Source organism: Anguilla rostrata, chromosome 2 (genome assembly GCF_018555375.3).
Source record: "Anguilla rostrata isolate EN2019 chromosome 2, ASM1855537v3, whole genome shotgun sequence".
NCBI lineage: Eukaryota > Metazoa > Chordata > Actinopteri > Anguilliformes > Anguillidae > Anguilla > Anguilla rostrata.
The window spans coordinates 63,602,160-63,628,989 of record NC_057934.1 but is presented as its reverse complement, the minus strand read 5'-3'; the positions used below and the strand labels follow the sequence as shown (position 1 = coordinate 63,628,989).

The following is a 26,830-nucleotide window of genomic DNA, read 5'->3' as shown; positions in this document are numbered from 1 at the left end:
CAGAGTACTCAAGGCGTTTTTTATTTCTTCATTATGTTGCTTTTTCTTTTCACAGCTTGACCTTGTTCCTCATTTGGAATATTTCATTACTCACTTCAAGAGGAGGGAGGGAGGGAACAGGACCGGGGGGATGGAGGGGTAAACCATGTGTAAATGACAAAGATACAAAATGTTAAATAAATAGAGGTGATGGACGTGCTGTTTACATATCTACAATGTTCTTTAATATGAAACAAATTTATTTCAGAATAAACTGAAAACATGTACATGGTATTGGTATAAAAAAGGAAAATAAATAGTGTGTTGGTGTGGTGTACTACCATGGTGGGTGCCCCCTCTGGCCCCCCTCCCTCTAGTGAGATCCTACCTCTAGTCTATTGTGCTTGGGTAGAGGGAGCATGGCTTTGGTGGGAGGGGAGTGTGTGTGTGTGTGTGTATGTGTGTGTGTGGGGGGGGGGGGGGGTTGAGGAGTGCAGTAGTCAAAGACGGGGGTGCAGGGAGGAGGAGACAGCAGACCAGGAGCAAGTCATGGGCATGTCCACTTATTCATGGACCAGGGCTTCAAATTCTGAAAGAGAACACAGAAGGTTTGTCGTAGTTATTTGGCGTGTGAAGGAAATACAAGGATGTGTGCTGGGTCTGTGCTCGACTGCAGCTCACTGCAGAGGAACCCAGTTGACCGGGGAAATTCAAATCTGGCCCCTAAGGTCAGTAGTCCTGCTGGTTCTCTCTTCCGCCTGGTAGTCCCATAGTCCAATGTCACCGTTCAGCCTGAGATTACACTCAGCTGGTGCGTCAGGTTTACACCAGTCCCTGATTGGAGGGGAGGAATGAAAAACCCGCTGTGCTATTGGCCCCAGCGGGGCCAGATTTGAGCATGCCTGCAGTCGGCTTAAGCACACTCTTACCGTCGACCCCGATTTTCCCGTCTCCATCCCTGTCTGCTGCCTCCAGGAACGCTTTGGTCTCTTTGTCTGTGAGGTCCCTGCCGTCGGAGGCGAAACCTTTCAGGACGAATCTGAGGGGAGGGGAGAGGAAGATTAGTTGTCCCGTGATAGGAAATAGTATATACGTGGTGATAGTTGTGTGAAATTGTGGTTATGTATGGTGGTTTGTTCTACTCTGGGATGTTTTGGGGTGTATGTATGGTGGTTAGTCGCATTGTTGAACTTGATGGTGTGTATTTATTCAGATTTTTCATGGTGATGGTATATAACTATGGAGGTCATTCATGGTGATGGTGTATAAATATAGTGGTTAGTCATGGTGATGGTGTAAAACTGGTGGTTAGTCATGGTGCATATATATGGAGGTCAGTCATGGTGATGGTGTATAAATATAATGGTTACTCATGGTATTGGTGTATATCTATGGTGGTTAGTTATGGTGATGGTGTATGTCTATGGTGATTAGTGATGGTGATGGTGTATATTTATGGTGGTTAGTTATGGTGCTGGTGTATATCTATGGTAGTTAGTCATAGTGATGATGTGTATCTATGGTAGTCAGTCATGGTGATGGTGTGCATCTATGATGGTCAGTCATAGTGATGATGTGTATCTATGGTGGTCAGTCATGGTGATGGTATCTATGGTGGTCAGTCATGCTATGGGAGATATCTGCATTCTCGCCACGGCTCTCACTTGAGTTCCTCCTCCTCAATGAAGCCGCTGTTGTCCACGTCGAGAACTTTGAAAACCTTCTTCACATCTTCAGCTGACTTCGCTTTAAGACCAATCATCTCAAAAAACTTCATATGGTTGAAGGACTCTGCAGCTGTGGAGAGACGACACTAGCAGTAGTAAGACATGGCCCATATCAAACATACCCACGCACTACTGCAATTAAACACAAAAACAAGCAGACATTTTGTGGGGCAACTGTTGTTAAGCTATGGTGGAGTAATATTTGGTGGAGTAAGCCCAAGTCTTCCTCAAAAAATATGGGGTGGGGTCAATTTCTTCCAGAGCTGCGCTTCTACAGCAAAGAACCACAGATAACTATCCACAGTGGGCCTTTCAGACAGGCTGGGATCGATGGGTGTGTGAATAGATGATGATCTAGGCTGCCCATATATTAAATTAACATTTTATATTGCACTTTGTTTCATTGTGAATTGTACTACATGCGTGATCACATTATTTCTATTACTGTTAATTGGTCAGTTGCCATGGATGGCCCTCTCTTTTATACTCCATACATTTAGCAGATGCTATTATCCAATGGCTTACATTGCTGTTGCATTAACAAAGAAATTATACATAATATCAATATATACAGCTGGATACTGCGTGGGTACAGGAGCAGTGTCCTCCCTGGGAATTGGAACTGCAACCTTTAGGTTACAAGCTATGTTTCTTGACCATTATATCATGTTGCCAGGAGGATGTCTGTGTGAGAGAAAAGGACAGACATCTGCCTCCTCACCTTTGAAAGCATCAAGGGCCTTCTTGATCTCATCAGCATTGAGAATGTCTTTCATTGCCATCTCGGCAGCTGGATGGATGACGAAAAACAGGGAGAAAGATGAAGGAGAAGGAAAGGCAGGAGAGAGCATGAGTAGCGGTGAGGAGAAAGAGAGAGAGAGATGCAAGAAAGCAAAGAGAAAATTGGCAGGTCGATCAGTGTGTCCTCATGGATCCAGTAAATATACTGTATCTTTCACTCGGTTTGTTTACATGGGTGACGCCTTGATCCAGGTTAACTCGGCTCAGAACGCAAATGCATTGGCTCAGACGTCCGGCTGATGCAATGCACTGTGAGCGTCGTGACAACATACTGGACACAATTAACGACCAGTTCTGCTGCCAAAGTGGTCTCTCCAGTCACTAATCAAGGTGATTCCAGCTTCTACAGCATTCTTGTAGGCAAGGGCTTAGTGATAACGTCTAACAGTATGTGACATTTTTCTGAAGTCCCATTGAAGTCATGGTTTGTTAACCATAGGCATTGAACTTGCAGTTGTTCCTGCAGAAGGATACAGCGTTCCGTGGAGTCCAGTAGAATGTGACCGAAATTGTAACACTGATCCCTGCAAGGGACCCAGAACTAACAAATTGACAAATCAAACTTTCAAATATTGGACCATGACCAAGGCAGGTATTTAAGAGTGCTGTATCATACCGTAATTCATTGATAATGTTCCACTGCTACACTTCAACAACAAGACAACAACCAAGAGAAGGCACGTATACACAGCAATAACTTAAATCTTCCTCGCTCCTCCATCATGTCCATCCTCCAGTAAGATCTCCAGATGCCCATCGCTCTATTCCCCATTTTGAGGTGAAATCTCTTTCAGATGTACTCTTGCTGCACTCAAATGCTGCATGATTAATTTATCAGAATTAACTGCATTTTCATGAACTACATTTTTATGTGCAGTGAATCATAATAAATAAATATGAAGAAAATTCAAAACGTCAGCATCTTCGTCTCTGTTAGCAACAATAATAGCTGGCATGAAAAAAACATACAAGCGCCTGTCAAAAAGCATCAAGTTTAAAATGTTCACATTCACATCAAATTTATTGTTCTTGCGCACTATCACCAATACACACCACAATCAATTTACATCGCATTTCACAGCGTGAAATGCCAACCGTTCTATCGGCGATGTGTACAAAATTTCCCAATGAATCAATGTTCCGCAGATGTGCTTTCAATATTCTCTTTTCCAAAGTTCCCCCGACAACATCTCCTACTCCCCTCAACACTTCAGGCAACTTTATGACTTTCAGTGCATCCATTTCCCCTAAATGTTAGATGCCTAATTCATCATGCAGCACGTTCAGGTGTTCAAGTTGCATTTCATTTCCCTTACATTCTATGGCCCTCTTATCTCATTTTGAGAATAAGACTACGAGGTTTTGTTGTTGTCCTTCTCCCACCTGGATGCGGGCTTACCTGTGCAGTGGTGAGGTATCCGCCGGGCGAGGAGAGCAGGTGACTGAAAGAGACAGAGGTGAGCGAGACAGCTGTCACTATTTCTGTTTTATGGTCTTCAGCCAGGCTCTGTCTTAGGACAAAAGATGGGATCCCAGACCGCACTACAGGGACGCTACGTGGCCCAGAATCCGCATCACTTCACTGCACAAGCTAATCGAAAGGCTGCTATTAATAATCAAACCCCTCTCTTTTGCTCACTTACTTATGCTATCTCTTTCCAGCTCTCTCTCCTCTCTCGCCTCTCTCTCTCTCTCTCTCTCACTGCCACCCCCACCTATCCATTACTTGTCTAATTCTCCTCTGACCCCTTTCATCTTGGCCCCCTGCTCCCTCCCCCTCTGTGTGTGCACTCACAGTAGAGCACATACGCATCGTTCTACATATGCCTCAGCCAACCACACTTATATTTAGCCGTTTTCAGGTGCTCTTATCCAGAGCAACTTACAAAAGCGCTATCTGGCTGAAAGCCCTTATGTTTAGTACCTCAGGCATACATATGCACACACACAAACACACACACATATACATACACACACATACAAACACATTTTAAAAAACACAGAAATAGACATTGTATACATAGACTCGTGAAATTAAATATACTGTAATAAATTGTAAACAGGCAGATTCTTTTTGGAAAATACAATGATTAAAATATTTTTTTCTAGATATAAATTTAAATATCTTAAAGCGGTAATAATTTGTATATTTGCCCATGTATTGTGTAGTTGAGAAATCTTGAAAACGTATTTTAATTTAACTTTTTGTATACTTTTTACTGGACCTGATATGATGTTATGATGATGTTGTGATGTTCCACTACCATGCAGTTGTAGGAGCTCTCAAAGCAAGGGCTGATGGGAAAAGGGGGAGACAGAGGAAGAAGGGAGGGATATAAACCAACAAGGGGATCAATGCCTCAGAGCACTGAAAAGGGATCGAAAGAGGAATTCTAAAATAACTTTTCACTGTCTTAAAGAAAACCATGAAACTAGTAAGAAATGTGTAAGACTACTGCTCTCCTTCCCTTTTTCCACAGCTTCTCTGTCCCTCTCTCCAGACACTACATGCCTATACAACATCCCTCAGTAATCATTCACTTCATCTCTCATTCATTGTGTGATAAAACCCACGAAATCCATTAAAAAGATGAACAATTTTAAAATAAAGATGAGACTCACTCTGCTGGTATCTTTTCTTATTGTTGTGACTCTAAAACATCATTGCTTATCAGTGCCTCAATTTTCAGCAAGGCTACAATACTGAGATACTAATCTGTGACATCAACTCTAGAGAACTGTATACTTTCAATAGATGCAGACTGCAGTTTTTATTAACCTATAATATATGTTAATTAATCTCTCTCCATCCATCTATCTATATTTCTGTCAGGATCGTTTTCCTGCATTATCTCAAAATCTCCCCCCTCTTTCCACCTCTAATCTAGTTCTCTCATTTTCTCTTACAGTTTCATTCTCCTCAGTCAGAGGAAACAGGAGCCTCCTTTTATGGCTGTCTCTCTTTCCTTCTTTTCTCCTCCGCTTTTCAACCTCACATGAAATTTATCACCCAGAACTGCAGGGAAGAGTGCAGGCCCATGTCTTCCCCCCCCCTCGAAACGCGTGACTCAGCTGCCCGTTTCACCACGCACCACCGACAGACTCGGAGCGGAGTCAAAGGAAGGTCACTCCTATGCAGCCGGCATGCAGACCGCGGGCTCCCGATCGCCCAGCCGGGTCACGAGACGAACACGGGCTGACTGATCCTTCCCAATACGGAGCTACCAGCTACAGTAGGTGCTGGCATCCAGATTCGAACCTGAGAGCACAGGGCTCATCCATGCACCCATCTTTGCATGTGGTACCTCAATCTAATGAGCCACCCAGGACCAATTTTTCCTTTACAGTAATTTTTTTTTAAAAGTCTGCAGGAAACCTCTTCTGCTAAAACCCAAGAAGCCTCATGTTATGAATCTGTGTGCGTGTGCTCATGCGTGTGTGTATGTGTGTGTGTGTGTGTGAGAGAGTGTGTGTGTGTTTGTATGTGTTCATGCGTGTCCGTTTTGTGCTTGTGCGTTTGTGCTTGTGTGTGTGTGTGTATGTGTGCGAGTGTGTGTGTGTGTGTGTGTGTGTGTGTGTGTGTGTGTGTGCGAGTGTGTGTGTGTGTGTGTGTGTGTATGTGAGGTCTTCCTCTGACTCAAGTGTTCTTCCTCTGCGAAGCAAATTTCCCTATGTGTCGATATCCATGTAACAAGTCCGTTACCAGTACTTCGCATCAATAAATCTGCTATTTCTATGGCCATCTGCTTTTCAATGCAGTGCTGAATACAAAACAAAGATAAGGCATGCTATGTGTCGTTTACAAGTTAATCTTGTTCGTCAGCTCCGAAATAGAGTGAATTGTTTCAGTCCAAAATGACAAAAAGCAGCATTTAGTTCATCTTTGTTAGGGGGGTGCACTGGTGGAGGTATAGAAAAAAAAGAGGTGAAGGGGGGACAAGAGGAAGAAGAGAGCAGACGAATGAAAGTAACCTAATAAGCCTCTGAGCTCTGCTAATATAGATGTTATCTCTTGGGCCTCATTAGAATAAAATCTTTCACAGCAGCGCAGAAGAGGGAGGAAGAAGGTTGGAGCATGTTGGATCATCTAGATACTGTGCTTCAACCCTTAAAGGTGTACGATCACAAATATGGTATTGGAATGTTCCTGACTGAACATTCCATGCCGACGGAACGATCACTCCTGGCAATTGAAAGTGATGGAGTTATAGAACATTCCAAAAGACAGATTCTTCAAGGTCGTTAAAGTTTGCACAGAATATGGGCTGCCAAAAGAATAACATTGTAACAGCATGCTATGTAACTCATATTCATTAGAACCATCAAATTAATAAAAGTTGAGCATGGATCTTTTGAACTTAGTGACATTCACATGGAATGTGTTTTGTTTGCAGGTGCATAAGAGCACAGTCCACACAGGTTGTTGGGATAAGAGATGGAGAAACTGAAACAGAGATTGAAACAGACACAGCACTATATTGGCATCTGTCTAACACAGAGTGAGATGCAGGGAGGGAATATAATGCAAAGGACTATCCAAGGGAAAGAGAGAGAGATATATATAGAGAAAGAGAGAGAAAAAAGAGAGAAAGAAAATTGGAGGAATTAATAATAGTATTATTTTGCGTTGTTATTTCTAAATCCACAATCCTTGTTTTCATGTGTGGTTACTGTCAATTTATTTTCAGTCTTTGATGCACATATATGTATTGTTCAGTTTTAGATGTATGTAATTGGTTTAATACTGTACTTTTGGCAATACAAAATAGGTATGAGTGCATCTTGCCCAATTTTTGTGAATTCTGGGATGCACAAAAAAAAAACAGCTTGCATTGTGTTACATTAACAAAACAGCATTGGTCACTTCACTTTAAAACCAGTTTGACAGGCTTGTTGAATGCTTAATTGGGTTTAAAGCAGAAGGGGGCTATCAATGGAATACATTAAGATACATTTGCTTAACTATTCTGTAATTGTGCTATTTCAAGCTGGTCTAACTAAATGTAAGGTTTCATTCATCAAATGTTGTCACAGACCAAGGCCAACATTCTCACCTTTAGACAAGGCTTAAAATGTGTCAGGGAAGTGGAGGAACGAGCGAAATCAACGACGATGTTCGCGTTCTAAATGTGCTGTGGCGACATCCTGTGGCGGCAGAGTTACACTGCAGCAAGGCGAGAAATGTACTCAAATACAAGTCGCCAGCAACTTTCACTGTGGCAATATACAATGATGGGATTACAGTAGACATAGTGCTTCAAGGAATGTCCCCACTACTCGATAGCATTTCAGATCGTATTTAAGCATGATTTGATATATGTTATTATTCGCTCGATTCTCACTTTGGCATGTTTTAGTTATGTATCCAATGTATCCTATCACATGAAAACCCAATTTATTCCTGCAGTTCGCTTACCACGTAATAGCCTAGGTGTTGGGTATCAGATCTGAGCTTTGGTTATGAAATCGTGTGGGAAAAAATTGCAGATCTGTTTAAACAGTAGGGCGTGTTCGTAGGCCTATACCTCTGACTGTTTTAGACCGCTTGTACTTTAAACTTCCTCGGTGTTCGAGAGTCCATGTGACTAGCGGTTCAACCTGAAAAAAATACAATTGATCTGAACTACAACGAGACAATGTATCACGAACGGAGCTTAAACACGAACGGAGGCACACTATAATATCATTATAGCCTATTCAGTTGCGTAGTCATGAATCCCCCAACCCCGACTCTACAATAGGCTACATTCTTAGAGACATATGCCCCTTAACCGTTATTACCGGGGACTAATCGTAGGCGGGGCATGTTCATCTGTATACAGGTTCTGAATCATGTGAAACTGCAAGCTGAAGAACAGAGATCCCACTGTTTAATTATTAACATTTTGCCTGACTCTTAAAAAAAATAAAAAAATCTTGCTTCCTGTATTTAGAAAGTTAGCAACACCCTGGTCACCGCCCCGAGCTACCTTGCGCTCAGTTTTTGACCTCCGTTGCTGAGCACTCCATAGTCCTATACTAGCTACAGAGAGCAACTGTTGACTTATATTGCTAATCGAATTGTTGGTCTGCAGGATGTCGCTACCAAGACAGCTGAGAGACGAGAGGTAAAGAGAGTAATTACGTGGTTTTGTTGGTGCAAGCGAAATGCAGGCGATTAAATATATTTACTTTTAACCAGCGTAGTTCAAAGTAAATAGTTTTAAATGCTAATGTTTAAACTAATCTTCAAAAACTGCACTGTACTCCCAGACTGCTACATTATTGTATCTAAACTTGCAACTTAATCACGTAGTGAAATTTGAGATAAAGAGTTTCATTAAAACTGTCCGGGTATGCTGGAACAAGTATATATTTGTATGGGAAACTGCATTGGTCTCATAAGTTCGTTTATTGTTTCTTTTCTTCTTATGGTATAGCTTTGTCCTGCTGGGAAAGATGATTCAATCAGTCCTATTGTGCTTGACCGTTCATACGCGTCTCATCAGTCGTGGCGTTGGGAGCCTGAAGTCTTTTAGCATGTGCTCTCGGTGTAGGCATCAGGGCTTACGAGTCCATGCATTAGTTAGTCTTTGTGCAATGCATTAACCCCTTTGATCATTCTGGCTTTCAGTGACTTTGACCAGCTGCCCAACGATGTCCCAATATCGGCCACCGTTGCTGACATTGAGGAGAAGAAAGGGTTCATCGTCTATTATGTGAGATGCGCTGCTTATTGTGTCAGTCTGTGCCTGAATCCGTCCAGAATACGTACAGTGTGCGCGCGACCGTATTCTTGTATCTTTGTGGGAATACTTTCGGCCCTAGCAATTTATTATGTAGCCTACACTCTGCAACGATCACGTACAGAAAGCTTGAATAAATTAATGGCTCTGTGCTGTTTGTGTTATTTTTGTTTTTGCTTGTTCGAATATCAAAGCAAATTAATACTTTCGAGAATGTAAGACATCTAAAAGTCCTCTCGTGCTGGTAAGGTGGGGTGAACCTAGCATGTCTTTCTCTGCTTCCTAGCAATTTGTGATTGAAGTGAAGAATAAAGGGGGCTCTAAGTACCTCATATACCGGCGGTACCGACAGTTCCTGACACTTCACCAGAGTCTGGAGCTGAAGTTCTCCCCTGAGACACAGATGGCCACGTACTCCTGCACCTTACCCACACTGCCTGGTGAGTGCTCCTGGGAGGGGCCTTGTGTGTGTGTGTGTGTGTGTGCATGTGTTATTGTGTATGTGTGTTTGTGTGTGTGTATGTGCATAAGTGTTATATGCCTGCATGTGTGTGTGTATGTGCATGGATGCATGCGTATGTGTGTGTGCATGTGTTTGTGTGTGCATGTTTGTATGTGCATAAGTGGTTTATGTCTGTGTGTGAGTGCATGCGTACATGTGTGTGCGTGTGTGTGTATGTGCATTTATGTGTCCGCACGTGCATAACTGGTGTATGCCTGTAAGTGTCAGTGTGTGTTTGTTTCATTTTTGATTTTACCTGTTGTGTTACAGTAACTGTTTTGATTGGATACGTGCCAGTCAAAAGATGAGCACTATGAAGGAATATAGAAGTGACAAATGGGGTAAACGGTGTCAGGGCTAGCTGTGCTTCTTTAGATCCCGCTCCCCCCACCCCGACCCGCCATTCAGTGCAGCTGGAATGCTGCCTAAGGTACTGAATACCTGCCTTTCAGGACACAGGACTCGGGACAGGTGCAATTCCCCCCACCACTGCAGCCAAAAAAACAACAGACGCTTGTTCTCGCTCTTTTTCTCTCTCCTTCCCTCTCCTGTCTTATGACAGTCTGTTTGCGCTTAGCTTCCTTTCGCAATATCTTTCAGTTTTCGGTTTTCTTTGCTCAGCAGGCCTCCTGTGGAAGGACAGGGGGTTGGGTTTGCCTTCATGAAGCATCTGGGGAATTGAAAAGGCGCTTAAGTGTCTGACCCCTTCCGCAACAGCCGTCCGCCTTCCTCCCTTCTTCACCAAAGTCTTCCTCTCTGTCTCTTAGCGTGTCATATCCCTCAGCCTAGGAATGGCAGGTTCAGCCGTAACAGATCAGATCAGACAACTTGTGGCACGGTATCATCAGGTTTGTCGGATAGCCTGAGCAAATTTTCCGACTGGCCCGGTTGTTACTGTAGGCCAAAGCAAACAAGGGGAGAATACAAAACTCGCAGATAGGAATCAGGAAAAATTGAGGAAAAGATGTGAATGTTACAGCTCACTTCCCAGGTTTCTGGGGTAGGCCTACTCGTAACAGGCCTCTATTATATTGGCATATTTTGCGGAGGAGTGCGCTGGGATATTAAAAGGAGTCAAAATAAGAACGGCGGACGCATTTCGAACCGCGTTTCGGCACGTGGACCGTAGGCCGACTCCGCTGCGTGCATCTGCCTTGGGCAAATGCACGGGCACGCGATGCGGCGGCGCTGTCTGGAAGCGCGCAGTGGCCGTTTCCCGCTGCAGTGCCCCGGATGCAGAACCCTTACGCCTGGCACATCGCCACGCCGTAGCCAGCTCCTGTTGACTGGCCGGGCTCAACGCGCTGGCGCAAGTCGCCAGGCCCGCGTGCTATCAAATGTTATCTACGTAGAAGCTGTAGCCTTGTTCGCATCCTCAGCGTATTGTACGGCTGCTCAAGGCTCTCAACGTTTAAAAAAACTATGTGTTTAATATGTACTAAAAATATACTTTCCCAGATAACAAGTGTCATTTTATGGTACATTGTAGCGATGTTCCTGAAGTGATGCTGGACCCTACCAACTGTGCAGAAAAATTTAAACTGTTGCAAGTCTGCTTTTGCATTTGGTTATGGCAAATGCTCTTCAGCTGGCTGGAGGAACGCGAAACAATTATGGTGTGAAAAAAGCTACTTTCTTAGATATCGTGAGATATTTTTGCCATTGGATTTTGTAGCAGGTGAGAACTTGCCAACATGTCTAGTAACTGGGCTGGAGGTTTGAATCTTTGTAGGCATTTATTCATGTCTATACTGTCAGTGTGTGCATTCCCTGCTGTCTGTCCCCCTAACTCCACAATGAGTCTACCAGCGGTATATTTTAAATACGGTGATTCAGTTTGAGACTTTGCTGTTACCACAATAAATGTAAACAAAAACGTACAGATTCAACTGATCGAAGTGAACCTTTCCCTTGAATATGATTAATTATAAGTCAGCCGTGGGACTAATCATTTTCACAGAAGGAGAAACGCTAGGCGAGTAAGGGTTGCGTAGCCATCTGCTGTTAAGCTGCTGTGCCAACCAGGAAAGAAAAGCGGGTCGACGTGTGTGTGTGTTTTCTTTTTTAGGGAAGGTGTTTATGGGGAAAAAACAGGAGATAGCAGAAAACAGAATTCCAGAACTCAACACTTACATGAAGGTAAGGAAAAAGAGCAGATGTGAACTGTAAAAAAAAAAAAAAAGTTAAAGACACAAACTTCTTCCTTCTCTGTGTCTGGTCACTGTTTGCCTTTGCTCGTTCTCTTTATGCAAGTGTTGTCAGGGCCAAAAACTGAGTCTTTGGTAAATGGAGTCTGATTCAAGGCAGAGACTGTGGGTGGGGGCGAGGCAGGCTGCAGTACTGTGAGTCAGATTCAAGACTGAGACCATAACGTGTTATACCAAGGCTACTATTATTCTGCTAAATAGAGAATTTCTTAAAGCATACTTCAGCAAAAGTAGCATGTTAATTAATGAATGAATGAATGAATTAATTACATACAAGTCTGTCTGTGTGTCAGTGGCCTTGGTACTAAAACTCTCTGCACTGAGCTTGGCATTTGAGCAGCAGCTGTTGTAAGTTCTCTGTCTGCCACTCACTTCTCTTTTCTGTTTAATTTTCCTAATTGCATTTCCTCTTCTCTGGTCTGCCTTCAGTTACTGTTTCTCTCAGCTTGTGTAAGCCAGTAGGCAGCCAGTCATGTTCCTGGTAATGGAAGTAAAATATATGTTTCTTGCATCACAGAGTGTGTGTATGTGTGTGTGGTGTGCGTGGTGTGTGTATGTGTGTGTGTGCGTGTGTGTGTGTGGTGTGTGTATGTGCATGTGTGTGTGTGCATACATTTGTGTGTGTGTGTGGTGTGTGTATGCGTATGTGCGTGTGTGTGTGCGTACGTTTGTGTGTATGTGTCCGTGGGTGTGTGTGTGTGTCCATGGTGTGTGTATGTACACATGTGTGTGCGTGTGTGAGTGTGCATGTGTGTTTATGTGCATGTGTGTGTGTACGTGTGTGTGTGTGAGGGTGCATGTGTGTGAGCGTGTGCGTATGTGTGTGTGTGCATGTGTGCGTGCGTGTATGTGTGTGTGTGTGCATGTGTGTGCATGCATGTGAATAAGATCATTGCAGCTCATGTGCTGACCTCTCCCACTTGAGTGTCAACATGCTCTCTCTCTCCCTCTCTCTCTGTGAGTCAGAAGCTGTTGAGCTTGCCCACCTACGTGCTGCTGGAGGACGTGGTCAGGATGTTCTTCTACCAGAGCGAGTCCGACAGCCAACAGATCCCCCGGACCCTGCGTCGGCTCCGCCCCCCCACGCGCAGAGTGTAGGCCCAGCTGCCAATCACATTCCACTTGCATGACCTCCCGCTGCGCTCCACACATTCCCTTCCTCTGCTCACTGCTAATGGCAGCCGCCATTTTTAGTGTTAAAACCACCGCCTACCCCTCTGTTCACTGCTAACAGCACCTGCCGATCCTAGTGTTGAACACACCTTCTACCCCTCTGTTCACTGCTAACAGCACCCGCCATTCCTAGTGTTGAACACACCTTCTACCCCTCTGTTCACTGCTAACAGCACCCGCCATTCCTAGTGTTGAACACACCTTCTACCCCTCTGTTCACTGCTAACAGCACCCCTCATTCCTAGTGTTGAACACACCTTCTACCCCTCTGTTCACTGCTAACAGCACCTGCCATTCCTAGTGTTAAAAACACCATATACCCCTCTGCTCTGCTCTGAGGCTTGGCAGCAGCTGAAAGGAGGTGTTGCAATACAGCCAGGCCTCAGAGTTCCCCTGGCTTTTGTAACCCTCTCTCTCCACAGGATGTGCTGGCAGGCTGGGACGCCCACTGTTACACATCCTTTACCGCATCTGAATCTGCTCATGTTCCTGTTTTTCTCTTTCGCAGGAAGACGGTCAAAACGAAGCCTGACCTGCTGTCTTCCCCCAGAGCTGAGGTAAACCGCTGCCATGCCCCGCCCACAGGCCTCTGTCACTGCCCTCCCCTGGGGAACCACACCCCCCTCCTCTCTCTCCACACACACACACTCACACACACGCACACACACTCACACACGCTCGCACGCACGCACTCTCACACACGCACGCACACTCACACACACGCACACACACTTACACACACGCACACACACTCACACACACTCACACACACACACACACACACACACACACACCCTCACCCTCACGCCCTCCCACTTCATAACCAGTGTTCCGCATGACAGCCTGACCGATGCCCAATACGGTTGCACCAGCGCCCTGACTCCCTCAGTCTTAGCTGAAGTTAGTGCCAGTCTCACTGTGCCGAATGGGTGCAGTGACATGGTGTGACCAGCGGGGGGTGGTAGATTGCCTGCTCCACTGTGCCCTGCTGGCTGTGCTTAAACACGAAGCGTGGACACTTTTCTGTTGTGTCCTTCCTGTTCTGTTACCACTCCTCCTGTGGACCTCCTTCGGCTGTTTTTCCTCTGCATCATCTCTCTTTTCCTTCATAGGTCATTACACAGGGTGCCACCTGCTGCCCTTTATCTCTTCCCTTCTTTGTTTTTCTTTCTTTTTCTGTCTGTCCAGGCCAGTCCTTCCCGACATTTCCCTTGTATTCCTCCCTTACTTTTTCCTTTTTTGTCTCTCACTCTCCATTTCCCTGTCCCTTCCAGTCCATATCCACCTATGTGTTTATCCTTCCCCTCCCACTCTCTCTTTCTCTTTCTCTCTCTGTGCCTTTGCATTCGTCTGTCTGTCTGTAGTGTGCTTCCCTCTCTTGCTGGTGTAGGTTTTTTCTCCTGGTCCTATTCCTGTCACAGTTAGCGCACTGAATATATAAAAATGGGGGAAAAACACAGTTTGTATGTCCCCCATCTGTCCGGTGACTCTGCTCACTTGCCTCACATAGCCAGCTATCCCAGCGTACTTTGCGGACTTGAGAACTTGGCTCCCATTGAAATGAATGGAGGCGATTATGATGTGGGTTTTTGTCAGAGGAAGTTTGGCTTCACCCTAAAGGCTTACATGCTTCGTCCAAACTGCTGTTCGGAACTTGAATTAAATCGCAATAAATATATCATTATCTTATAATATATATTATCACTTGTAGTTGTATAGACACAGACGTCACTGAATTCTTGGTTACAAAACAATGTACGATTTTGTTGTAAAAACAAACGTCATCTTTACCACTATGTGTGTGTGTGTGTGTGTGTGCAGTTGTGTATGTGTGCTGTGAGAGGGAGTTCAGGTGTACCCTGTTCGCAGCACCTTGTCAGCAGAAGTGACAGACTCACAGCAGTTGGATGGCAGCTCTTGCAGCAGTGTGTGAACCTGCCGTTGACCTTGCAGCGTAAAAAGGATTCGCGCTGTCGGACTCTCACTTGCATGCAGCTACGCAGAGCGGAACCAGCGGCTTGCACCTGCTCAGGGGTTTCACTGAGAGACGCACACACACACCGCAATGTACTGCCTCTGCGCCTGTGTACACACACACACGCTCACGCTGACGCTCACGCACACACACGTACACGCACACATACACACTGCCTCACTGCCCAATCTACTGCCTCTGTGCCTGTGCACACACACACGCACACACACACACACACTCACTCACTACCTCACTGCCCAATCTACTGCCTCTGTGCCTGTATGCACACACACACACACACTCACTCACTGCCTCACTGCCCAATCTACTGCCTCTGTGCCTGTGTACACACACACACACACTCACTGCCCAATCTACTGCTTCTGTGCCTGTATACACACACACACACACACACTTACACGTGCACACACACACACACACACACTGCCTCACTGCCCAATCTACTGCCTCTGCGCCTGTATACACACAGACACACACAAACAAGCGTACACAGTGCATCAGATCACATGCTCACAGATACTCACTTACGCACACTCAGACACAGAAACAAACACACACACAAAGAAATAGACACATATATTCATGCAGTTCACTTCTGCATGAGCAGACAAATACACACATGCATACACACACACTCAAGACATGCACACAATTCTACCATGTGCTGCTAGTGGCCGAAGTTTGATGGTCTGATTTGGTTGGCTGTTTCACAGTGAGAAATAGAGTCTAACTGGGAGGAGGCTGTCAGTGTCACAGAATACTGTAGCATAAGTAGCGAGCTCATTATAAATGTATGGATTTTTGCGTCAGGCATGCTTACGTGAAGGTGTATCTACGCAGGACAGCTTGAGCTTGGTAGACAGGTATTTGTCAAACTGAGCAGTATCACTGCAAGGTAGTGTGTTACTCTTGGTTATAATGCAGACGAAGAATGATTTAATTTCACACATACAGAAAGAGCCTGTGGCAAGCTGGCCACGTTCAGATTTGGGTGAATATCTGGGTGCATTTGTGCTTCTCAGAAAAGTGTAACGTACTGGCGGTTTGCAACTCAGCAGAGCTGCCATCCAGCTCTGCTGAAGCTGCTTCGAGAGAGGCTCCGTGGAAAGAAAGTGGATTTGTTTTAATTTAGACCATTAATATTGTACAGGAAGATACAGCCCTATACAGGAAATAATTGTCCTGTAATGGAACTAATCTTGTAAATTTCCTGTAATGGAGTAGAACTAATGAGTGGTAGACTGAGTTGGCACCCTATCTCTCAGTCAATCGGGGTTCTGTAACAGAAGAAAACAATTACAGATTATCTGAGAGATCTTTTCCCGTCTAATTCAACAAAGTCACCCACTTGCGGTGCACGCCTGACTGAACGCAGCAAAGAGGAACGCAGTGTGAAATAAACTCCTCCTCGCAGCCCCAATCATTGCAAACACCAAAGTCAAAGCCTGAAAAAAAAGATGCTCTGCGGAGGAATCACTGCCCGTTGGTATTTGTCACCAGTGACCGTAAACAGACTGTGAATAATGCTGTCGCAGGACGGTTTCCTGTCTGAGATGGTCGGATTCCCTACTGCAGGAACACCACCAGATCCACAGTGCTGTTCTTCTGGGTGTCATGAAGTTGCAGAGCCACCAGGGGGTGCTGTAGTGTGGTGCATTTGGGCCCTCTTATTAAGAACCCTTCAGGAGTAATTCTGTTTACAAACTCTGCCATCGATTTCTGAGCAGCAGAAGATCGCATTCCCCTAAACTGGTCATGAGGGTGGATGAACTGCATCCGGTGTTGCGTCGATCTTGCTTCCCTTGCATCAGCCATGCTGAGAACTGAACGCATTCTTGCCGGAACCCTCTGGCGCCCTCATATCTGCGATTGGCTCATCAAAGTTGCAGCGATTACGGCAGATAGAAGCTCATCTGCGGCAGACGAGGCCCTGTCTTTTCTGTAATGTATCCGTGTTTAATCTGTCCCCGAAGGCTCGGATATTGAGGCTTTTTCTGAAGTGGGTCACTTTATCCACATTTATAACAAACCCTTAATGAACAAAAAAAGAAGCCTCGATCCATTTTCTCGGGCTTCCCAGCTGACTTACTGTGCGCTAACAATCTCATTTAAGAGGTCATTTGCTCTCTAATTGGAATCTCTGGCTCCTGCTGCAGTTGTGTGACCCGCAGTCGGTCTATACTTAGGTTTGCTCTTTTTGACTTCTGGTCCCGGCTTAAAATACTCGCCCTTAAAACGTGACAACGTCTCCAAATAGATCGGTGAACTCCTTAATTTCAGCTTAATGACTATTTCGTTCTTTTTTTGGAGAGCAAGCATGTCCGTGTGTGTGCGTGTGTGTGTGTTCAATCTTTAGACAAATTCTACTTTGGCTTTCTATTACGTCACTGTGGCAAATGGTTGATTTTTAAAGAGTTTACATTTTGTATTGATTAATTAGTTGATGGACCTACAGCTGAAATCAGTGAAGTTGCTGAATGTGTACACCTGGCTATTGGTACGAAACCGAATTTGGAAAATGAAGAGTTCAAGGACAAAGCAGATGGCAATGAGCCAAACCAGTACTGCGTTAAAGTCTGTTTAAAGGAGACGCATTCAGTCACCTTAATTAAGCGCAAGATCAGCTGGAACAAAACCCAGCATAAACAGGGGTGCTCCAGGACCGGTGGTAAACATCACTGGTCTCTTCTAGAGTTTCCTAAATGAATCAGGGTAGTACAGTTTCAGTTTGAGTGACAGCGATGAGTAATAAATCACTATTCCGGGCGGATTGCAGAACAGACACGCTACTGTTAGAGAAGTGGGGAGCAATGTTGCCGCGGATTGAATGTTCAAATCCGCGTTTTTAAATGTTAATAATTAGTGAAAGCATGCTGGATTTTGTGGAGGTGTAGGCATTGCGTTCTGTTCACGAAACGCATGTGAGGAGAGGAGATTGTGACTAATTTGACATCAGGTAGCAGCGCGGGGGGTTTCTAAGCCTGAGCTGCTGAGCGGCAAATCTGGCAGGAAGGTGGAAGCGATGGCAGTCGCTCGCGGCAACAGGGTTCGAGCAAGATCACCGTGGTCACCGCCGTAGTGAGGCAGGGTCTGAACGAGCAGCGCGGCACAAAGTCCTGCGCTTCTGTTTTAATTGTAACAATTAATCAGTTATTTCAGTGGTTGTTTCTATCGGCTGATTAATTATCGTACGGTGATGGCTACCTGCATTGATCATACAGTATTTAGAGATTTTTAAAAAGTTGTATTTCTGTAGTGTGTGTGCGTGTGTGTGTGTGTGCGTGCATGTGCGTGCGCGCTCATATGTATTTCAGATTGTTTGCCGCATGTATGAAAATCGAGGTACGTGTACAGTGTGCGTTTGTCTTTGAACGGTGTATTGCGGTGATTCGATGGCATGCCTCTGCAGAGGTGGAAAACGGGATGAATAATGTTTTTTACAGGGGTCAGTTCCCCTCCCACTGACTCCTGCTGTAATGCGCTGGAAGAGCAGCACTCTCATCTACGCATTAATGCAAATGAGTCAGGAGGTTGCAGTTGCTGTGTCATAGTTTACAGCATTTAAAAATGCTTCCATTCTTTAAAAAATGCTTCTATTCTTTTATTATCAACATTCTGATGTGCGTGCATGTGCACGCACGTGCGCACATGCACACCTGCTGACGCATACAGGCTTACACACATTAATACACACACACTACTACTAGTTAGTGCGACAGGACTCTCCATATTCTGCTGAATTCATAGACAGAGGACTTATCCTGGCTCAACTCTTCTCAGTCCTGACTTCTTATCGCTTTGTTCTGAAAGAAAAGGGCTCTTATCACCTTGCTGGTGTTGCCTTTTTGTCGGGAGGTGAGCGGAGCTTTCTTCTGCTTTATTAAAAGGCCTACCCACACGCAGCCCTTTCAGATACACACATTGCGTCTCCCAGCACATAATTAGATACCATCTAACACTATCTCACCTACACACTCCCACACAAACAAGTGAACTTCCAAATGCATAATCATACCTACACACAGGGCACACGCACACACACAAAAAAAATGCATGCTCGTACACACATATGCACGCATACAAACACACACACACACACCGTACTGTATTTCGCCCTTCGGCATCCCACACACACATGCAAATAATGCATCTATGCACACACACGCACACCTACTTACAAACTATCTTCTGTAGATAGTGATGCATCCATCCCACATGCAGACACATACACCACACACACATACACACGCACACACAATACTTAGAAACTATCCTCTGTACATAGCAATTTGTCCACCCCCCCCACACACACACATACAGTACTTAGAAACTATCCTCTGTACATATCAATGTGTCCATCCCACACACACACGCACACACACATAAACACATACACGCACAGACACACACAAACACACACACGCACGCACACACACATAGTACTTAGAAACTATCCTCTGTACATATCAATGTGTTCATCCCACACACACACACGCACGCACACGCACGCCACAACCATGCACTACGCACCACACACACACTACAACTGGGCCCTCTAGCTACCACGCGTATGCACACTACTACTGGAGATCTGGGTGGATCTGGAAAGCTGGCCCTCCCATTGCTGGCAGATCTCTGGTGATCTGGTAATCCAGTCAGGCACACCCCCCCCCACACCCCCCCACCCCGTTCCTGCTCTCATTAACCTGGCCCCGTCTGACTGGGGGCTGAGGCTCGCTTCATTAACTCCAGCCGGGGATGGCTGCAGGGACACTGCGGCTCAGAAGGGGGGGCGGGGGGCGGGTGGCGGTGGGGGGGAGGGGGGGGGGTGGACAGAGATGCTGAATAGAGGCAGCACATAAGCGCCCACGCGCACACTCAGAGAGTGGGGCACCAGATTAGAAGAGAAACTGCCTAAAGTTGTGTCCTCATTGCAGGTCTTTGTAGAGTGATGTTTCATGCTGTTTCGCTAGCATATGCACACTCCTCTCCCCTCTGGGTGTGTTACCTCATATACAACCAGTATGCCACAGAACACCACACGTGCTCTAACACACGCAAGCACGGTAACACACAGACACACTGGACAACACACTCAGTGCGCTACACACATGTACAGTAACACACACTGTAGTACACATTAATACATAACACACACTGTACAACACACAAGTAGAGTAACACACACAGTAGTACACACAAGTAAGGTAACACACACACGCACACTGTAGTACACACAAGTAGAGTAACATACACACACTGTAGTACACACAGGTAGAGTAACACACACACACACAGTAGTACACACAAGTAGAGTAACATACACACACTGTAGTACACACAAGTAGAGTAACACACACAGGTAGCTACACACACATACACACACACAGTAGTACACACCAGTAGAGTAACACACACACACACAGTAGTACACACCAGTAGACCATTGCATACTCTACCACACACTGTGACCCTGTGCTCTCCTGTTCTGCCCTCCATTTGCCTTGCTGCACGAAAACAACGCACATGCCAGCGATGTCAGTCTGCTTTTTTTCTTTTTTTCTTTTACTCTCTTTCAATCTCTCTCTCTCTCTCTCTCTCTCTCTCCTCTCTCCCTCTCTCTCACACGCACACACACACAGTTAACCATTTTACTAGTAACTGATGCCATCCGTTGGGATTACTGTGAGTCATAGCGAAGCCTCAGCAAAGTGTGGAGTGTCCAGTTAAATCACAGCCTGGGGTCCTGGCAGAAAGGCAGTTTGCACTGGTCTTCCAAGCTACATGACAGTGCTAAAGCCTCTCTCTTTTTAATAGGGTCTGTTTCTTCCCCCATCTCTCTTCATCATTCTCTCTCTTCCTCAGCAGGTTTATTGTCAAGCATTTTTAATGCCAAGCTGTCTCACCAACTCCTGTCCCAGTGCCTTTTATGCCCCTCTTTGACCCCCTCTTCCTTCAAAATCTCTCCCACACACCGAATACCCGCGTGAGGTTCAACACGCATATTCTAAAAGGGTTTTGTAGTTTATTGTTCCTTAAAACTGTAATGTAGAATTGAAACTCCATCAGCCAGCACTCAAATTTTCCACTTTTTGTTCTATCGCGCGTTTGCCCTGGCTTGCTGTAATAATAGCTTTAACATCCCCCCTCACTCTTTCTTTCCCTCCTCCGCACAGTGACTTTCTCAGCTGCTTTTCGGCACAACTCTCCTCACTCCCCGTCTCTCTCTTCCTCTCTCCCAGTCTCGCTTCCTCCCTCCCCGTCTCTCTGGCTTTCTCTCTTCCCCCATCTCTCTCTTCCACTCTCCTGCACACAGTTTGCACATCCTCACTCAGCTCAACTTAGATTTTCCCACTGAAGTAATGGCAGTAATATCGAGAACCAGGCAACAGACTGTTATTTCTGTTGAGGGAAGACCAAACTTCCTCTCTTCTCTTCATTCCTCTCCCCCCCCCCGATCTGCATCGTCTCTGCTGCTGTATTGAGCAGTTTTTGCTCTCTTCTCTTCTTTCTTTCTATCTCTCTCTCTCTCTCTCTCTTTGCTCTTAGTTCCTGGGAGCCTGTCCCTCTCCTGTTAACATTGGAACTTCCTCACTCTTCTCCTCTTCCCTCCTCTCCTGTGTGGGGTCTCTCCCTGCTCTGGTTCCCTGCCCCGTTGAGTGTGGCAGTGGTGGCGGGTGTTCCCCCTCTTACCTGTGTGGGCGCGCGCGTGTGTGTGTGCGTTTCCCAGGCGATGTTCGACTTCAGCGCGACCGGGAAACTGGAGTTGAGCCTGCGGGCTGGGGAGGTGATCTTCCTGCTCAGGAGAGTCAACGCCGACTGGCTGGAGGTGAGCTGAAGGGGAGCGAGAGAGAGGGACGGAGAGATTAAAAAAGGGAACTGGAGGGAGGGATGGATGGATGGATGGAGGGAGGGAGCGAGGGAGGGAGAGTGGGAGGGCCACTGGGCTGGGATAGGAAGGGATGCAGTGATGCAGAGTGGGAGGGATTTCAGGACACAGGAGGAGGAGATGCGAGTGGGACAAGAGGAGGATGGAGAGGGAGATGGAGAGATGGATGGAAAGGGAAATAGATAGAGGGGTGAGAGGGAGATAGAGAGAGGGATGGAGAGGGAGATAGAGGGATGTTGAGCGAGATAGAGAGGAATGGAGCGGGAGATAGAGAGAGGGATGAAAAGGAAGATCGAGAGGGATGGAAAGGGAGATAGAGAGGGATGGAGAGGAGGATAGAGAGAGGGATGAAGAGGAAGATAGAGAGAGTTAAGGCACAAGAACATAGGAGGGAACAGATGGAGGAAAGAAGCATCCGGAATCCATCCCACCCTATATTCTTTAGACCCTGAAAAGTGGCAAACTCTCTGTGCTGTATAGGTATGGGGCATGTTGCCCCACCAAGCCGCAATGATAAGATGTGCGGCTCTGCCAGTATTAGTCTTCCCTCTGGACCAAGTGCAAAAGTACTTGTCTTTGTGTAGTGATGGGGACACTGTGCTGTAGGAGATGCTGTCATGTTGAGCAGATGTTAAATTAAAAAAAAAAAAATTGTGTATGGTGCCCTGATAAAATTCTCAATCTGGCTCTTTCAATTTTACCATCATATGACATTCTAGTTTAAGTGAAATAAATGGAATTAATTTCACCTCCTTCACGTGAGTAGCCAAATGGCTGCCATGCTTCGCCCAGGGAGGTAATCGATGGTTGAACTGTAAGGACTGTAAGAACTGTAAGAACTGTGTAGGACGGAGTGTAGCACAGTGGGCAAGGAACTGGGCTTGTAACCGAAAGGTCGCAGGTTCGATTCCCGGGTAAGGACGCAACCGTTGTACCCTTGAGCAAGGTACTTAACCTGCATTGCTTCAGTATATATCCAGCTGTATAAATGGATACAATGTAAAATGCTATGTAAAAGTGTCTGCTAATGTAATGTAATGTAAAGGCGTTTTGAGGTACTTGGGGAAAGTATATGAGACACAAATGGATTCAAGTCAAGAAGAGGTAGAAGAAGGAATTAGCGGAGGTGGAGACAGAGAAAGGGGAGGGGAATGGAAAGGTGGTGTGACCACAATTAAAAGGTCAGCAGGACCAGTCAATCATATAAAATAAAAATAAAAAAAACTCATCAAGGCAGAAGGTCAGAAAGACAGAAAGGAGGGACGGGAAAGGATGAAGGAGAGGCATCCAGGGAGGGAAGGAGAGGGGAACGTGTATCACAGTGAATGTTTGGTGCTTGCATTTTCACCACCAAGTAGGAGTGGTGTGCTTGGATTGCTCTGGCCGAGGCCAGTGTTGATGCAGCTATGTATAAATATAGCCTAGTGCAGACAACACTTTCAGCACATTTAATCTTTTGAAGTTGCTAATTCATGTATTGTTCATAATTTTTCAAATGTATTAATTTATTTGAAATTGCAGGTGTCCTGCCATGAAATTGGAGCCCCCACTCCTCCATTTATTGTCCCCAAATGTGTGTGTGTGTGTGTGTGTGTGTGTGTGTATGTGTTCATGAATGTTTGTGTGTGTGCATACATGGATGTGTGTGTGTGTGCCTGCCTGTATGTGTGTGTGTGTGTGCGTACATGTGTGTGGGTGTGTGTGCGTGTGTCTGTGTACATATGTTTGTGGGTGTGTGTGTGGGTTTGTGAATGTTTGTGCGTGTGCATACATGGATGTGTGTGTGTGTGTGTGTGTGCCTGCCTGCATGTGTGTGTGCGTGTACATGTGTTTGCATGTGTGTGGGTGTGTGTGTGGGTTTGTGAGTATACATAAATGTGGCTGTTTTTTTCTTCTTTCTACTTCCTCATTTCATTGCAGCCTGACTTTTTTTTTATATCTCCCAGCAGTTTGCTATGTTGCAGTGCCTTAGAAATGAATATAATGGATCCATGAAACCCAGTTATGCCCCCCCCCCCATTCTTACCCGCAGGGAACAGTGAGGGATAGGACGGGCATTTTCCCTCTGTCCTTTGTGAAGATCATTAAGCCCCTCCCAGAAAGTGACTCAGAGGGGGAGGGGAAGACCTCGTCTGGGAAGATGGGACCCCCAGCAGGGTCCTACAGCTGCCTCCGTTGCTACCTCCACCAGGGCCAGGACATTGAGACCAGGTGAGCGTTCCTTAGACTTCTTTCTTCCTCAACAGTGTCTTTTGACCACCCTGTCTGTATACAGTCTGTATTTCAAGGCCATCAATGGAAAGTGTAGCAAATACATTTTGTGAGGTTCGCTAGTGCAAAGTGCTCTGTATTTACACAGAAATGATCCGTTAAATAGAGTTAAATGGAGGAGTGTGTGTTTTGCCACAGGGACGTCTGTGTAGAAGAAGAGCTCTCCACCCAGCCTGCCTACAGCGATCTGCTCACTCTTATGAGGTATGGAATGGCTTGTGCAAACTCATCGCCACAGTGCTGCCACTGATCGGAACCTGTACCCATAATGCACCACCATCAATGGCTTCCACGAGATGACCGTTCTGCTGCAGAGGCACCCCCTTTCTTATTTTACCTATGGCAGTGTAGCACAATGGGGAGGAATCTGGGCTTGCAACGCTAAGGTTTTAGGGTCAGCCTCCAGATGGGGCACCTGAACAAGGCACATGACCAGAACTGTGGAAGCATCACATGGCCATTCTGCTGCTTCCATTTTTTTTAGCTTCCTTGTTGGGAATTCTTCTACTTGACTAGATTCTCATGTGACATTGGGTTCCCAAGTTCCTGCTCTGATATGACAGTGGAAAAACTCTTGTGCTTCCTGGAGTTCCCGGTCCAATGTGTATGAATAGAATATGAAACTGTTGTGCCATGGAAAAGACACTGTCAGCCATCATGTCTCTCTCTCTCTCTCTCTCTCCATCTCTGTCTCTCTCTCTCTCTCTCGCTCTCTCTCTCCATCTCTCTCTCTCTCTCTCTCTCTCTTCATCTCTGTCTCTCTCAGGGAGGTGTTCAAGCTGGAAGACATAGCGCTGAACTATCGCGACCCGGAAGGGGACCTGGTTCGCATTCTGGATGACGAGGACATCGAGCTGATGGTCGTCGAAGGCAGGCGCCACGGTTCGGCGGTTAAGCGGCCCGTCAACCAGTTCCCATGGCAACTGCACGTCACGCTGGCCTCCGACCTGTCTGTGTACAGCACCGAATTCTAAGGGGCGTGCTTGCGTGTGCAGGCGTGTGCCTTTCGGGCCGCAGCGTGTCTTTGCCCTGAAACGACGGTGTGAGGAAGCTGGAGCCCACTCTGCTCTCATGGAGCGTTCTGCTTTCCCCACATTTTGCAGTGACCACCCGTATGTCCACAGTTGCTCATGAAATGAAAGCAAATCGCTTGCCACGCTTGCATCACAAATTGTTGCGTCCTTGGGTACACGCTCTGGATTTACACAGCCACTGTTCTGCAGTACAAATCAGGCCACACTTCAAAAACCAAAGACACGAGCTGTCCTCAGTAAACATTTTTTTCTTTTATGACTGAGTCATGGTAAAACCTTACAGGGTACGTCGTGCAGGAAATAAAGTTTTCTGTACCAGAATCGTAGACTTCATCATTTGCCTTTTTGGGAACAGGTGGACAGGCAGTGTGCTCCGCAGGGCTGCTGTACACATTCAGTCTGCTTATAAGAGGCCAGTCAAGTGGGGAGTGTAGTCATCCAGCTATAGGCCCCGGTATGGTTCTAAGTGGGGAGTGTAGTCATCCAGCTATAGGCCCCGGTATGGTTCTAAGTGGGGAGTGTAGTCATCCAGCTATGAGCCCTGGTATGGTTCTAAGTGGGGAGTGTAGTCATCCAGCTATGAGCCCTGGTATGGTTCTAAGTGGGGAGTGTAGTCATTCAGCTATAGGCCCGGTATGGTCTAATGGGTGTAGTCATCCGCAAGCCGTAGTTGGGGAGTGTAGTCATCCAGCTATAGCCTATGTTCTAGGAGGCCACCAGTATACAGTTGTTCTAAGTGGGGAGTGTAGTCATCCAGCTATAGGCCCCGGTATGGTCAGTGGGTGTGTCATCAGCTATGAGCCCTGGTATGGTTCTAAGTGGGGAGTGTAGTCATCCAGCTATGAGCCCTGGTATGGTTCTAAGTGGGGAGTGTAGTCATTCAGCTATAGGCCAAGGTATGGTTCTAAGTGGGGAGTGTAGTCATCCAGCTATAGGCCCCGGTATGGTTCTAAGTGGAGAGTGTAGTCATCCAGCTATGAGCCCCGGTATGGTTCTAAGTGGGGAGTGTAGTCATCCAGCTATGAGCCCCAGTATGGTTCTAAGTGGGGAGTGTAGTCATCCAGCTATGAGCCCTGGTATGGTTCTAAGTGGGGAGTGTAGTCATCCAGCTATGAGCCCCAGTATGGTTCTAAGTGGGGAGTGTAGTCATTCAGCTGTGAGCCCCAGTATGGTTCTAAGTGGGGAGTGTAGTCATCCAGCTATGAGCCCTGGTATGGTTCTAAGTGGGGAGTGTAGTCATTCAGCTATAGGGCCCGGTATGGTTCTAAGTGGGGAGTGTACTCGCAGTTGCAGGTTTAGTCATAGTTCCCTTTTTTGGGGGGGCGGGGGGGGGGTTGTGTACCCTGTCACTTGCAGATTCAGTCACAGTTCCCATTTTGAGCACAGCTGATATACAATGAAGTAAACCTTAACCACACACATACAGGCTATTTTGGTTATACAGACAAAACACCGGAATCTTGTTGTTTCAGACCATTATTGATCGAGATGTATGGCTTTGTTCTAACCCTGTGCAATCACCACAT

General features: G+C 46.0%; 2 protein-coding genes across 2 annotated transcripts; one reads left to right on the top strand and one right to left on the bottom strand.

Annotated features, from left to right (window-relative positions):
• Positions 1-5: 5 nt before the first annotated feature.
• On the bottom strand, positions 6-21,936 carry pvalb7 (parvalbumin 7). The gene is made up of 6 exons (XM_064323769.1): positions 21,804-21,936; positions 3,907-3,949; positions 2,428-2,496; positions 1,644-1,776; positions 909-1,018; positions 6-568 (listed from the first exon to the last, which is right to left on the bottom strand). The coding sequence occupies exons 3-6, from the start codon at positions 2,486-2,488 to the stop codon at positions 543-545; spliced, it is 330 nt and encodes a 109-aa protein (XP_064179839.1). The 5' UTR covers positions 2,489-2,496; positions 3,907-3,949; positions 21,804-21,936; the 3' UTR covers positions 6-542.
• ncf4 (neutrophil cytosolic factor 4) lies at positions 8,339-25,625 on the top strand. The gene is made up of 10 exons (XM_064323767.1): positions 8,339-8,614; positions 9,121-9,205; positions 9,519-9,672; positions 11,803-11,873; positions 12,908-13,035; positions 13,623-13,671; positions 21,841-21,939; positions 24,032-24,210; positions 24,409-24,474; positions 25,037-25,625. The coding sequence occupies exons 1-10, from the start codon at positions 8,583-8,585 to the stop codon at positions 25,242-25,244; spliced, it is 1,071 nt and encodes a 356-aa protein (XP_064179837.1). The 5' UTR covers positions 8,339-8,582; the 3' UTR covers positions 25,245-25,625.
• The last annotated feature ends 1,205 nt before the right edge of the window (positions 25,626-26,830 follow it).

Excerpts from the sequence above, each read along its gene's own strand:
- ncf4 (XM_064323767.1), top strand. The coding sequence starts at position 8,583 with ATGTCGCTACCAAGACAGCTGAGAGACGAGAG. Across the intron at positions 11,874-12,907 it reads AACTCAACACTTACATGAAG|AAGCTGTTGAGCTTGCCCAC; the intron begins GTAAGGAAAAAG and ends TCTGTGAGTCAG. Across the intron at positions 13,036-13,622 it reads CGCCCCCCCACGCGCAGAGT|GAAGACGGTCAAAACGAAGC; the intron begins GTAGGCCCAGCT and ends TCTCTTTCGCAG.
- pvalb7 (XM_064323769.1), bottom strand. The coding sequence starts at position 2,488 with ATGGCAATGAAAGACATTCTCAATGCTGATGAGATCAAGAAGGCCCTT. Across the intron at positions 1,777-2,427 it reads GGCCCTTGATGCTTTCAAAG|CTGCAGAGTCCTTCAACCAT; the intron begins GTGAGGAGGCAG and ends GTCTCTCCACAG. Across the intron at positions 569-908 it reads CGGGAAAATCGGGGTCGACG|AATTTGAAGCCCTGGTCCAT; the intron begins GTAAGAGTGTGC and ends GTTCTCTTTCAG.